Below are 12,034 nucleotides of genomic sequence, written 5' to 3'. Positions count from 1 at the left end.
AGAACTTAGCCTACGTTCAGGGGGCCAAGAGGCTCAACTCGCGCCAGGACAGGTGGGAGTTGTTCTTCACCAGGTTCACAATCTCATACCGTCCGGAGTCGAAGAACACCAAGCCTGACGCGCTCTCCCGGCAGTTCGACATTGTGGACATGGTGGAGAGGGACGACCCCATTGTCCCCAATGCCCTGATTGCTAACCCAGTTTCGTGGGGAATCGATAGGCTGGTCAGAGCAGCGCTACGGCGGGAGCCCGACCCGGGTGGAGTTCCATCGGGGAGGATGTACGTACCCAAGGCTGTGCGCTCGCGACTGCTTCAGTGGGTGCACGCGTCCGACCTCACCGGCCATCCGGGGGCGCCAGGACATTGGAGTTCCTGCGTAGGAGGTTCTGGTGGCCATCTGCTGAGGGGGATATGCGCGCCTTCGTGGCTGCTTGCCCGGTGTGCGCGTGCACAAAGAGCTCACGTCAGCCCACGGCAGGGCTGCTCCGACCCCTGCCTATCCCCAAGCGCCCCTGGTCCCACATCTCGCTGGATTTCATTTCCGCCCTACCCCCCTCTGATGGATACACAGTCATCCTGGTCGTTGTGGACTGGTTCTCGAAGGCTGCCCACTTCATTCCCCTTCCCAAACTCCCGTCGGCCTGGGAGACGGCTAAGTTGGTGGTGCAGCACGTTTTCCGGGTCCATGGCCTTCCCCAAGATGTGGTGTCGGATCGGGCCCTCAGTTCACCTCCAGGTTCTGGAAGGCATTCGCCACTTGCCTCGGCGCCTCCGTCAGCTTGTCTTCCAGCTTCCATCCCCAGTCGAACTGGCAGACGGAGCGCGTCAACTAGGATTTGGAGGGGGTGCTGAGGTGCTACACCTCCAGCAACCCAGCTACGTTGAGTCAGCAACTGGCATGGGCGGAGTACGCCCACAACACCCTTCTCTGCTCGTCCCCGGTCCTGGGTGCCCAGGAGGGACATTCTGGACCCAGGGATGATAACAACATTAAAGAGGGAGGGGCAGATGGGTTAGAGGCAGAAGCTTGAAATGTAAAGTCATAGAAAGTGGCTTTAGCAGCGCGTACAAAGGCAGAGAAGGTAGAGAGGAGGGAGCGAAAGAATGATAGGTCCTCCGGAGGTTTAGTTTTCCTCCATTTTGCAGAAGGGAGAGATGATAGGAGAGAGTAGTGGGAGAGAGAGAGTGAAGATTGCAACGGCACATGACCATCTGGGTAGGGCTGAGTGGCTAGGGTTGGAGGAGCGGGAGACAGAAAAGGAAACAAAGTAGTGATCAGAGACCTGGAGGGGGGTTGTAGTGAGATTAGTAGGCGAACAGCCTCTAGTGAAGAGGAGGTCAAGCGTATTGCCTGCCTTGTGAGTAGGAGAGAACTGGGGTGAGGTCAAAAGAGGAAAGGAGTGGAAAGAAAGAGGTGGATGACAACAATGTTAAGCTTGAGTGGACAAGTGACAGTGACAGCATGGAATTCAAATGAGGAGATGGACAGGTGAGAAAAGAGAAAATCTCAATTTCTGGAGAAATGAGTAGCCCTGTTCCACCAACGCAACGACCAGATGCTCTCGGACTATGAGAGAACACATAGTCAGATGAAGAGAGAGCAGCTGGAGTATCAGTGTTCTCTGGGGTTATCCATGTCTCCGCCAGCACCAAAACAGAGGTGGGGTGCCGTTTTGATGTTGTTTCAACTAAGGATTACTGCTTTAACTCATCATTAAACTTGATGATATGAATCAGGTGTGTAGTGCTAAGGCAAAAACAAACTTGACACCCCTTTGATTCTTAATTCTAATTCAGGATTATCAAATACTGCTCCATGCAATTACCTTACATTCTGCAGTTCTTTGGCACCTCTATAAACTCCCACTTCTTTAAAAAAGAAATTCTACCCAATTTCGTGATATCCAATTGTGATCCAATTAAAATCTTGTCTCATCGCTCAACTCCCCCAACGGGCTCGGGAGAGGCGAAGGTCGAGTCATGCGTCTTCAGAAACATGACCCACCAAACCACACTCCTTAACACCCGTCCACTTAACCCGGAAGCCAGCCACACCAATGTGTCAGAGGAAACACGTTCAACTGATGAACAAAGTCAGCCTGTAGGCGCCCAGCCCGCCACAAGGAGCCGCTAGTGCGCGATGAGCCAAGTAAAGCCCCCCCGGCCAAACCCTCCCCTAACCCGGACGACACTGGGCCAATTGTGTGCCGCCCTATGGGACTCCCGGTCACAGCCGGTTGTGACACAGCCTGGGATCGAACCTGTAGTGACGCCTCAAGCACTGCGATGCAGTGCCTTAGACCCCTGCGCCACACGGTAGGCCCAGCATCCCACTTCTGACACCAGTGCAGCAAATTTGGGTGGTATAGCCCGACAAGGACTAAGACCTAGGTTGCTGTGACTACCAGTCCAACACCTTAGCCATTGCTCCAAGAGATCTGAACCTGTTAACGAGGTCACACGGTGTAGTAAGGTCACTACAATATTGACAAAGCTTTCGAAAGGATATTGTTGCAATAAAAAAAGTATGATTCTATGATTCTTATAGTGCTAATAAATTTAGTGTGCTAGGGTCCACATATAACCTACTAAAGTTTTATAAGAAAAGTGTATTGTTTTTCAAATGAACATTTTCTAAACTGAATGATTTTTCAAACGAGGCTCATGTGAGCCATAAGATTTTTAAAATTAGGCTCATGTGAGCTATATGATTACTTTGTCAAGGTAGGTAATATGAGAAAAATTGTAATATCTATAAATTGTGATGTGTCAGAACTCCCTTCTCACCTATACATAGGCTATATGACCATGACTTGTTGAACCACTGCATTTCCTATGGACTTTGATTATACATTTGGACTGTTTGACTTTACCACTTTAACTCCTCTACAATAAATCGATCTGCTTCCATGCCTGACGTTCAAAGTCAAACCCCTTATGTGCAAGCATCTCGAATATCGATCTGCCAAGTTCCAAAGAAAAATGACATAGCTATGTGCCAATGGGGCAGTGTAACATGAGGCGTGGACAGGTATTTCCGGACAAATGGAAGTTATCATAATAAGGTTACTGTCGGCCTATCTGGATTTATAGGTTACATATAGTAATATTGGTTCCGTTCACAACGTAAAGCGGAGTTTACCACAATATTTCCATCGCAGCTGGCGAGGGGGACTGTATGATGGACGTTGGAGCTCAGCAGACTGACGGGAACGGTTATTGTGGGCGGTACTTGAAGAAACCATAAAAAGGGGTTGCCCTGTAAAACAAATCCACCAACTCACTATTATCTCGCAGTACCCGTTAATGCGCTCCCTATGATGTGTATATTTGGATACCATACCTTTCATCAACAGAGTTTATTGCAGCAGTTTTATAAGGTTTAAGATTTTTCTTTCCCTGCTTGGATACTAGGCTACTGACTAGGGCATTGGATATGTGCACACGGGATGATGAAAACCCCTTTCCTCCCCGCAGAAGTAAGATAAAATAGGGTTTCGCTTACATTGGATTTACTCCTCTCATTCCATATGAAGAAGCCAAAAGTAAGTTATCATCGGAATTGCATATTTTCTTACTCACTTTCTTGTTATAGGCTGTCTTTTATTTGCATGTCTTTATTGGATAAACGCTTAGGCTGTTTGTCCTTTTACGTCTGGCGAGGTGCGCGTATTCCAGTGGCAAGTGAGAAGAAAACAAATGGTGTGAATTTGCCTATTTCTACATGAGGAAAGTCATTCACTGCTTATAGTCCCCCTCTTTTAATGCCAAACACCTTGATTAATGCCTGACCGTAGGCTACATTACATTCAATATAACTGACATGATGCCGAAGCCCTATCCTTTACTACCAGCTTCTTTGGAAACGCTTGTCAAGTTACGCACCTTCCTCACCATTTTTCCAATACGGCCAAACAGAATATGCCAACCAACGGGAATTGTGTGTGGGTGTCATCCTATATTTTCTGAAATACTATATCACAATTATTAAGACACGATGGACATTTTGTGGCAGTTGTATTTGCCTGCACATAGCCCATGTTGACTTTAATGACAGTGCGTCCCAATTGTGTCCAATAACGTAAAATATTTTAGCGGGTAATCGTTTTCTTTTCGTCATGAAAAGTGCTTTGACATGGTTGTTTCTTAAATCATAAACAGTGATAAACATAGGTTGATGTCAGTACATGTATTTTGATGTGTATGCCTATTGGTATAAACATTGGATACTGAAAAATGAAAGGGAAATAGGTTTTGGCAGCAAATGATGGGGAAAATCTTTAAATCTTACGTGTATTTGCTTCAGTAGTACATATCGTTTTGAATAGCATATTCAGTTCGTTTATTTGTGTATGTAGGCTAGGCCTTAGTATGACATGTGTAATGTGCAATTCATGTATTATACTGAGTGTGCAATGGACGTGTCTATTTTGTATACAGCAGTACTGTGTGTCTAAGACACTTTCCCCTTGGGGACATTAAAGTTGATCCTATCTTATCATATCCAATCCAATCCTATCCTATTTTTCCTTTTATTCAGACTTTGGAAATAAGCATAACTGAAATCAGGTTTCCCACTTTAACCATAGCCTACAGCAGTGGATGCTCCTCAGAGGAGGAAGGGGAGGATCATCCTCCTCAGTGATTATTATTATTATTTTTTTAAATAGTGAAACATTAAAAAAGTTATCCTTTTTAGATAAAACTATACTAAAGACAATAGTTGAACAGTTTTGTACAAATTAATTTATTCAAAAATTAAGAACCAAGAGAGAGAGAGCGCTAGCTATATTTCATTGTATTTTTTTTCTTCAAGTTCACTTTCACTTACTTAGCTAGTGAATGCAGCTAGCTAGTTTAGCCTACTCAAATACCTTGCTCAAACAGAGAGGAATGCTATGGTTAGCTAGTTGGCTATGGCTATCCAACACTGGAATTCTTCCATGTCAAGGTAAGCTTTTGGTTTTATAAATGTATTGCCACCAGGGCCCACCGGTGTAACTGCTAAACTGCTTGCTGCTAACTGTAAACATACTGTACTGCATGATTGTAGTGGGTTTACTAACGTGTTAGTTCTAGTAGCTATGTTGACTATGACGTTAATATGGTGACAACGATGTAGGTTGTGTGTAGCGGTTAACGGTTATGATATGAAGGTTTTGCTTCGAAAGTTTTTTTCCGCCTGGTAACAGACAGCTGATGTGTTGTGCACTGAAGTCCACAAGCGAAAGGAAAAGATGAGAGGAGGAGAGCGCTTAGATGCGAGAAGGAATTATACAACGATCATGCTGTTTGTACGTGGCTGCTATGAAAGTGTGTTTGTGTGTGATCAGGGGTGTATTAATTCCTCCGATTCTGTTGAACAACTTTTCTTAAACGGAAGCAAACGGAACGAAACGAGGATAAACATACCTCGTTTGGAACTGTTGGACTAATGATTACACCCTAGATCAGCTAGATGCAGGCAAGAGTCTGCAAGGCGATATTGAATATGTCAATGTCTGTCACCTTGATTACTCAAATTTCTCTCAACCTGTGCACCTACGTTGTAAACTTTCATTCATAGGCTAGGTTGTAGCAACCTCATGATGGGCATAGGGAAAATTAGAGTATCATGTAGTAGCCTAAACCTATGGATGTTACATTGAGCTGGGTGAATTTAATATGAATGACAGTCATCCAATATGCTGTAAAATAAGGCCATGCTCATAAAATAAATAATTGTCCTCCCTCATCTTAAACGGCACAGACTGCCACTGGCCTACAGTGTGGACTTTACTGTAGTCTAATCGTTCTTTGAGCCAGTACAACATTTCCCTAATCCAGTTAGTATAATTGAACTTCTCACATCTAGACTAGCCTACCTCTTTCTTATGCACACAGAAACTTCTGCACAGCAACTGACAAATACATTTTGCATACTATCTTTGTGTGAAAATGTGCACCCTTTGGTAGGCCTGTGATTTACAGCCTACAGTATCCAGTGTTTCTCTATAACTTGCCTGGTTAAATTAAATCGTTAAATAAATCCTGAGAATATATTTTCTCCCTTTCCCTGGTATCCTTGTTCTTGAGAAATACAAATATAATTACATTTCCCCCCCATTTTGAGGAATTAGTTATGTTTGGAACAAAGCGTTATTGACTCCAATGAGCCACTCATAGTTTTGGCAGATGTATGGTACCGCACAGAAAACAGGAACCATTCCCCTCTTTCATTTCCTTCTTCCTTGTTTTTTATCAAGTCAACTAATAATCACTTGTTAAAACGTGTTTCCCATTGTGCAATAGTCTACAGCTGCTGCAATAGAAACATTGACCATAGCTATGAAAGGATAATAAGATACAGGATGTGTGCAATGTGCATATTATTCTGTTTGGCTGTCAATAAAATAATGTGGTGTGAGGTAAGGTGCATAACATTGAGCGTTTCCCAAGAAAAAAAGCACCATTTCCATTCGACAGATATAAGCTACACATACATCCTAGGTTGTTTTTATGTGTGCTATGAAACCTCCTCAAAGGTCCCCAATGCCTCAGCAGTCAAGGTTTCCCAGACCACAAAAAGGCTGGGTATATCAGTTTACTTTCAAATAGGTTAGACTGGATGACCTGTAAGCAGCTCAGGTATGCTAATTCAACCTGTGGCCCTGCTGAGACTAATAGCATTATTGTCATGACTTTTGACCATACTTTAAACCCATATAGACTGGTATTAGAGAAGCTTATCGTGCTCAAGTATCTCTTCGACCAGGCTTGAAATACTTGTGAAGCACCGGCACTAAGTGAAATATTTGTTGTTTCTTTGGGTTAAGGCAAAACAAAAGCTTGACTGACGAAGCCGCACGTTTGTAGGAGCCTGTAATGCTCTGCCAAAGCCAGGGGGATAGGCTCAAAGAATCACCTATAATGTTAGTGCTACATCAGAGGAGGCTGGTGGGAGGAGCTATAGGACAGGCTCATTGTAAAGACTGAAATGGAATTAATGGAACGGTATGGAACAGATCAAACATATGGAAACCACATTTGACTTACATGTTCCATTTATTCTATTCCAGCCATTACAATGTGCCTGTCCTCCTATAGCTCCTCCCACTAGCCTCCTTGGTGCTATACATAGGTCCTACCTACAGTAGGTTTGCTTGGTTTAGTAATTTTTTACATCCTCTCACCAGCAGCGCTCTGATCACCGTCAACTTATTTTGGTGTTGTTTACAGCACTAAGTCCATACTCAGACAACCTGGTTGGCTGTTGGCAGTAAATGCAGTAGCTCAGACTAAAGGCTAAAGTGCTTATCAGAGTCCAAAATTGGTACGCGTCCACACAGCAGTGTTCTAGAATATTGGACCATTTGCTTTCATACCTTTAGAATTCTTAGCGCGGCTCAAGCAATTTCTCCAACTGTCACCACATTCAAATGAATAGCAGCCGCGTTGGTTGGGAATTTTCGGGAGGTGCGCGGTTGGGGTGCACGTTCCCCGTGGACGGTGGTCTCAGAGCGGTGTACCTATGTCACAATGGGCCACCGGACTATCGCGGCTCCGCGGCTTTGGACTCTGAATTCCGCATAGAATTGTGCCATGAGAGTAGGAAACCCTATGGTTATCTATGATTTTATCAGCTTCCTGTATCTATAGCTTTATTGATCGCATAACACTTATCTCTGACACATTATCCATATAGTAGTTGGTTTATTGCTGCAGTTGCAGATATCTTCCGCAAGGGTTACTTGCGCACTCCTTTCCACATTCCCACTACTTTCCTTTCGACACGCCCATTCGCCCATACACCGGCAGCCATATTGGGCTGCAGCTCGTCTTATTAGCTCCAATTGCCTTCCATTTACCTTTTTCACATTGTTAGTGCTTATTATTAAAGTTAGAGCTACCTTCTAATCTGCTGTCATGAAGTGACAACAGCTAAAAGTATCTGTCCTGACTCACTGACTGGTAGATAAAGGCTAAGATTAACTGCTTTCATCTGGAAGTGGAATCTAGAAGGCAGTGCCCAGAGACATATATTTACAGTATACTGTATTTACAAGGTTATTAGGTAGAGCAGTAAATTAAGGGTTTAACCAATAGGATTCAGCTCCTACTGTGGATGGACAGACGTCAGTGAGTCTGCCGAGTGTAAGCTATCTAAATAAGTGAAGGCTGGTAGAGCGGTACTTAGTTTGCATACCCAAACAAAACTATAGCTTCAATGCATGAGAGGTGCTTAAACATTTGTATACTCGTCATGTATAGTAGGCCTACTGTATTTAATTTAATTTTGTTGTCAGCATTAAAGATGCACTATGCAGAAATCACTCCGCCATTTCCTGGTCGCTAAAATTCGAATAGTTTGCCTAATTTCAGTTTATGTGACAAAACAAGAATAATTTTACCATTTAAACCACTGTGAAATACGTTTTCCATAACCAAAAATATTGTATTTTCAGCTGTTTGAAGCTGGTGTACAAAACCGAAAGTAAAAGATGCAAAAACAAAACTTAAAGATGCAATACGCAGAAATTGCTCCGACATTTCCTGGTTGCTAAAATTCTAATTGTCACGATCGTTCATCGACGGGTCAGACCAAGGCGCAGCGTGATATGCATACATGTTTATTAAATATCAAACACAACGACAAAATAACAAACAAAATGAAACGTGAAGTCCAAGGCAACACAACACAACACAACACAACACAACACACCTTAACACGGAACAAGATCCCACAACCCACTAGTGCCAATAGGCTGCCTAAGTATCAGCGACAACGAGCTACAGCTGCCTCTGATTGGGAACCACACCGGCCAACAGATCTACACCACATAGAACATACACACCCTGACTCAACATATACGAGTCCCCAGAGTCAGGGCGTGACAGTACCCCCCAAAGGTGCGGACTCCGACCGCACAACATAAACATAACAGGGTAGGGGCCGGGTGGGCATTCCGCCTCGGAGGCGGATCCGGCTCCGGGCGTGACAACCACCGATTCTCCGCCTCCCTGTTGCGCCCCTGGTCTAGTCTGGACCTCGGCGCGCTGCTTGCCCTCTCCTTCCTCCCACGAAGTACCAAGCCCTGTCTGGACCCTGGTGTGGGAGACCCCGAACCTGGAGAGGGGCTGACGTCTGGGTCTGGACTGGAACCGCTGACTGGAGCTGGACCCGACGACGGTGGAGCGAACTGCTCTGGCTCCGGAGTGGAGCCGCTGACCGGAGCTGGATCAGGCACCGGTGGAGCGGACTGCTCTGGCTCCGGAGTGGAGCCGCTGACCGGAGCTGGACTGGACCCCGGTGGAGCGGATTGTTCTGGCTCCGGAGTGGAGCCGCTGACCGGAGCTGGACTGGACCCCGGTGGAGCGGACTACTCTGGCTCCGGAGTGGAGCAGCTGACCGGAGCTGGATCAGGCACCGGTGGAGCGGACTGCTCTGGCTCCGGAGTGGAGCCGCTGACCGGAGCTGGACTGGACCCCGGTGAAGCGGATTGCTCTGGCTCCGGAGTGGAGCAGCTGACCGGAGCTGAACTGGGCACCGGTGGAGCGGACTGCTCTGGCTCCGGAGTGGAGCAGCTGACCGGTGCCGGACCAGGCACCGGTGGAACAGGCACGGGCCGTGCCGGACTGGACCCACGCACCACTGGCTTGGTGCGAGGGGCAGGAACAGGCCGGGCCGGGCTGGACACACGCACCACTGGCTTGGTGCAAGGGGCAGGAACAGGCCGGGTTGGGCTGGCGACGCGCACCACTGGCTTGGTGCGAGGGGCAGGAACAGGCCGGGCCGGGCTGGCGACGCGCACCACTGGCTTGGTGCGAGGGGCAGGAACAGGCCGGGCCGGGCTGGCGACGCGCACCACTGCCTTGGTACGAGGGGCAGGAATAGGCCGGACCGGGCTGGCAACGCGCACCACTGGCTTGGTGCGAGGGGCAGGAACAGGCCGGGCCAGGCTGGCGACGCGCACCACTGGCTTGGTGCGAGGGGCAGGAACAGGCCGGGCCGGGCTGGCGACGCGCACCACTGGCTTGGTGCGAGGGGCAGGAACAGGCCGGGCCGGGCTGGCGACGCGCACCACTGGCTTGATGCGGGGAGCAGGAACGGGCCGGGTCGGGCTGGCGACACGCACCACTGGCTTGGTGCGAGGGGCAGGAACGGGCCGGACCGGACTACGAAGGCGGACTGGAGGTCTGGAGCGGAGAGCTGGCACTACCCGTCCTGGCTGGCTACCCACTTTCGCACTACACGTGCGGGGCGCTGGCACAGGACGCACTGGGCTGTGCACGCGTACTGGCGATACAGTACGTAGAACCGGCGCAGGATATGCGGGACCGAGGAGGCGTACTAGAGACCAGGAGCGTTGAGCCGGCACACCCCATCCTGGCTGGATGCCCATCTTCGCACGGCACGTGCGTGGTGCTAGCACAGGACGTACAGGGCTGTGCCGGCGCACTGGCGACACAGTACGTAGCTCCGCATAACATGGAGCTTGCCCAGTCATACGCCTTCTCGCGTGAGTACGGGGAGTTGGCTCTGCTCTAACCCTAGGCTCCGCCAACCACCCTTTTAGCCCCCCCAAAAAAAATTTTTGGGGCTGTCTCTCGAGCTTCTTCCTCGGCCGGCTTCCTCTGTGCTGCCGTTGCTCCTCTCCTGCCTGGGCATCTACCTTTGCCCATGGCCCTTTCCCCGCAAATATCTCCTCCCATGACCACCATTTGCCCACCTGTGACATGGAAATTCGCTCTTCCTGGGCACGCTGCTTGGTCCTCGTTTGGTGGGATCTTCTGTCACAATCGCTTACAGACGGGTCAGACCAAGGCGCAGCGTGATATGCATACATGTTTATTAAATATCAAACACAAGTCCAAGGCAGCACAACACAACATACCTTAACACGGAACAAGATCCCACAACCCACTAGTGCCAATAGGCTGCCTAAGTATGGTCCCCAATCAGAGACAACGAGCTACAGCTGCCTCTGATTGGGAACCACACCGGCCAACATAGATCTACACCACATAGAACATACACACCCTGACTCAACATATACGAGTCCCCAGAGTCAGGGCGTGACACTAACAGTTTGCCTAATTTCAGTTTATGAGACAAAACAATCAGTCATTTTGTAGAGAATCATTGTACCATCTAAAACGCTGTGAAATATATTTTCCATAACCAACAATATTGTTTTTTCATCTGGTGTTCAAAACCGAAAGTAAGCAAAAATGAAACTTAAGAACGGGAAGCATAGAAATAGCTTACATAGAACAGATCTACCGCTTCTTAGACTTGCTTTCAATGAGAATGACAGATCCATAACACACATTTCTATGTGAATTTGATTGTGTTGCCCAAAAAGTTACATATTGCAGCTTTAAAGAAAACCCCAAACTACAGATTTTAAGATGTTCTACTGTTATGCCTTTTCACTACAGTAGCACAGTGTTGCAAGTCACTAAAATAAACTGAATGTTCAGTTATGTATGTTTATGTGGATAGCCTGACAAAAATAATTGTAGAACTGAATAAACATGATAATGCTTTATGAAACAAGACACATCATTTCTCCTTCCTGCATGTATAATGTCATTATAATATACAGTACACTCTTTGGTGATCGTATTTGTCTGTATCCGGACCTTTCCACATCTTTGGTTGCCTTTCAATGTACATGTCAAAAGTCTTGTTTAGCATGTATGTGGCCATGAATGCACATTATGGGCTGAATCCAAACTGAGATGATTGTATTTACAGTGTGTTTTCAGATTAGACATGCATTGATGCCAAACAGTAAATTTGCAATGGAAGCATGCACATCTAAAGTTAGGGTGTGATGATCCATATGTATGGCAGAGAGAACAAGCCGTTGGATGTATAGTTACTTATGTTTACTGTTCTGGGGCCGTGGTGGATAAATCCCCCACTGTCTATGACACAGCTAATTCATGAATTTAGATTTTCAAGAAAATGTTGGAGGGTGTTCCGTGTGTTGTATTTTCTGAGGGTGAGTCAGAACTGAAGACACCAAGGGCATAAAACAGTTAGAT

General features: G+C 46.9%; 1 protein-coding gene across 1 annotated transcript in view; it reads left to right on the top strand.

The window, feature by feature from the left end:
* The first annotated feature begins 3,296 nt into the window (after positions 1-3,296).
* kitlga (kit ligand a) overlaps positions 3,297-12,034 on the top strand; it is a 30,357-nt gene continuing 21,619 nt past the window's right edge. Inside the window, exon 1 of the mRNA XM_041836534.1 lies at positions 3,297-3,546. Coding sequence (XP_041692468.1) covers positions 3,532-3,546 — 15 coding nt within the window. The 5' untranslated portion in view covers positions 3,297-3,531. The remainder of the gene's footprint in view (positions 3,547-12,034) is intronic.

The sequence above is a fragment of the Coregonus clupeaformis genome, chromosome 19 (genome assembly GCF_020615455.1).
Source record: "Coregonus clupeaformis isolate EN_2021a chromosome 19, ASM2061545v1, whole genome shotgun sequence".
NCBI classification, from domain to species: domain Eukaryota; kingdom Metazoa; phylum Chordata; class Actinopteri; order Salmoniformes; family Salmonidae; genus Coregonus; species Coregonus clupeaformis.
The sequence above is the reverse complement of the archived record's forward strand: the minus strand, read 5'-3'. Positions and strand labels throughout refer to the sequence as shown.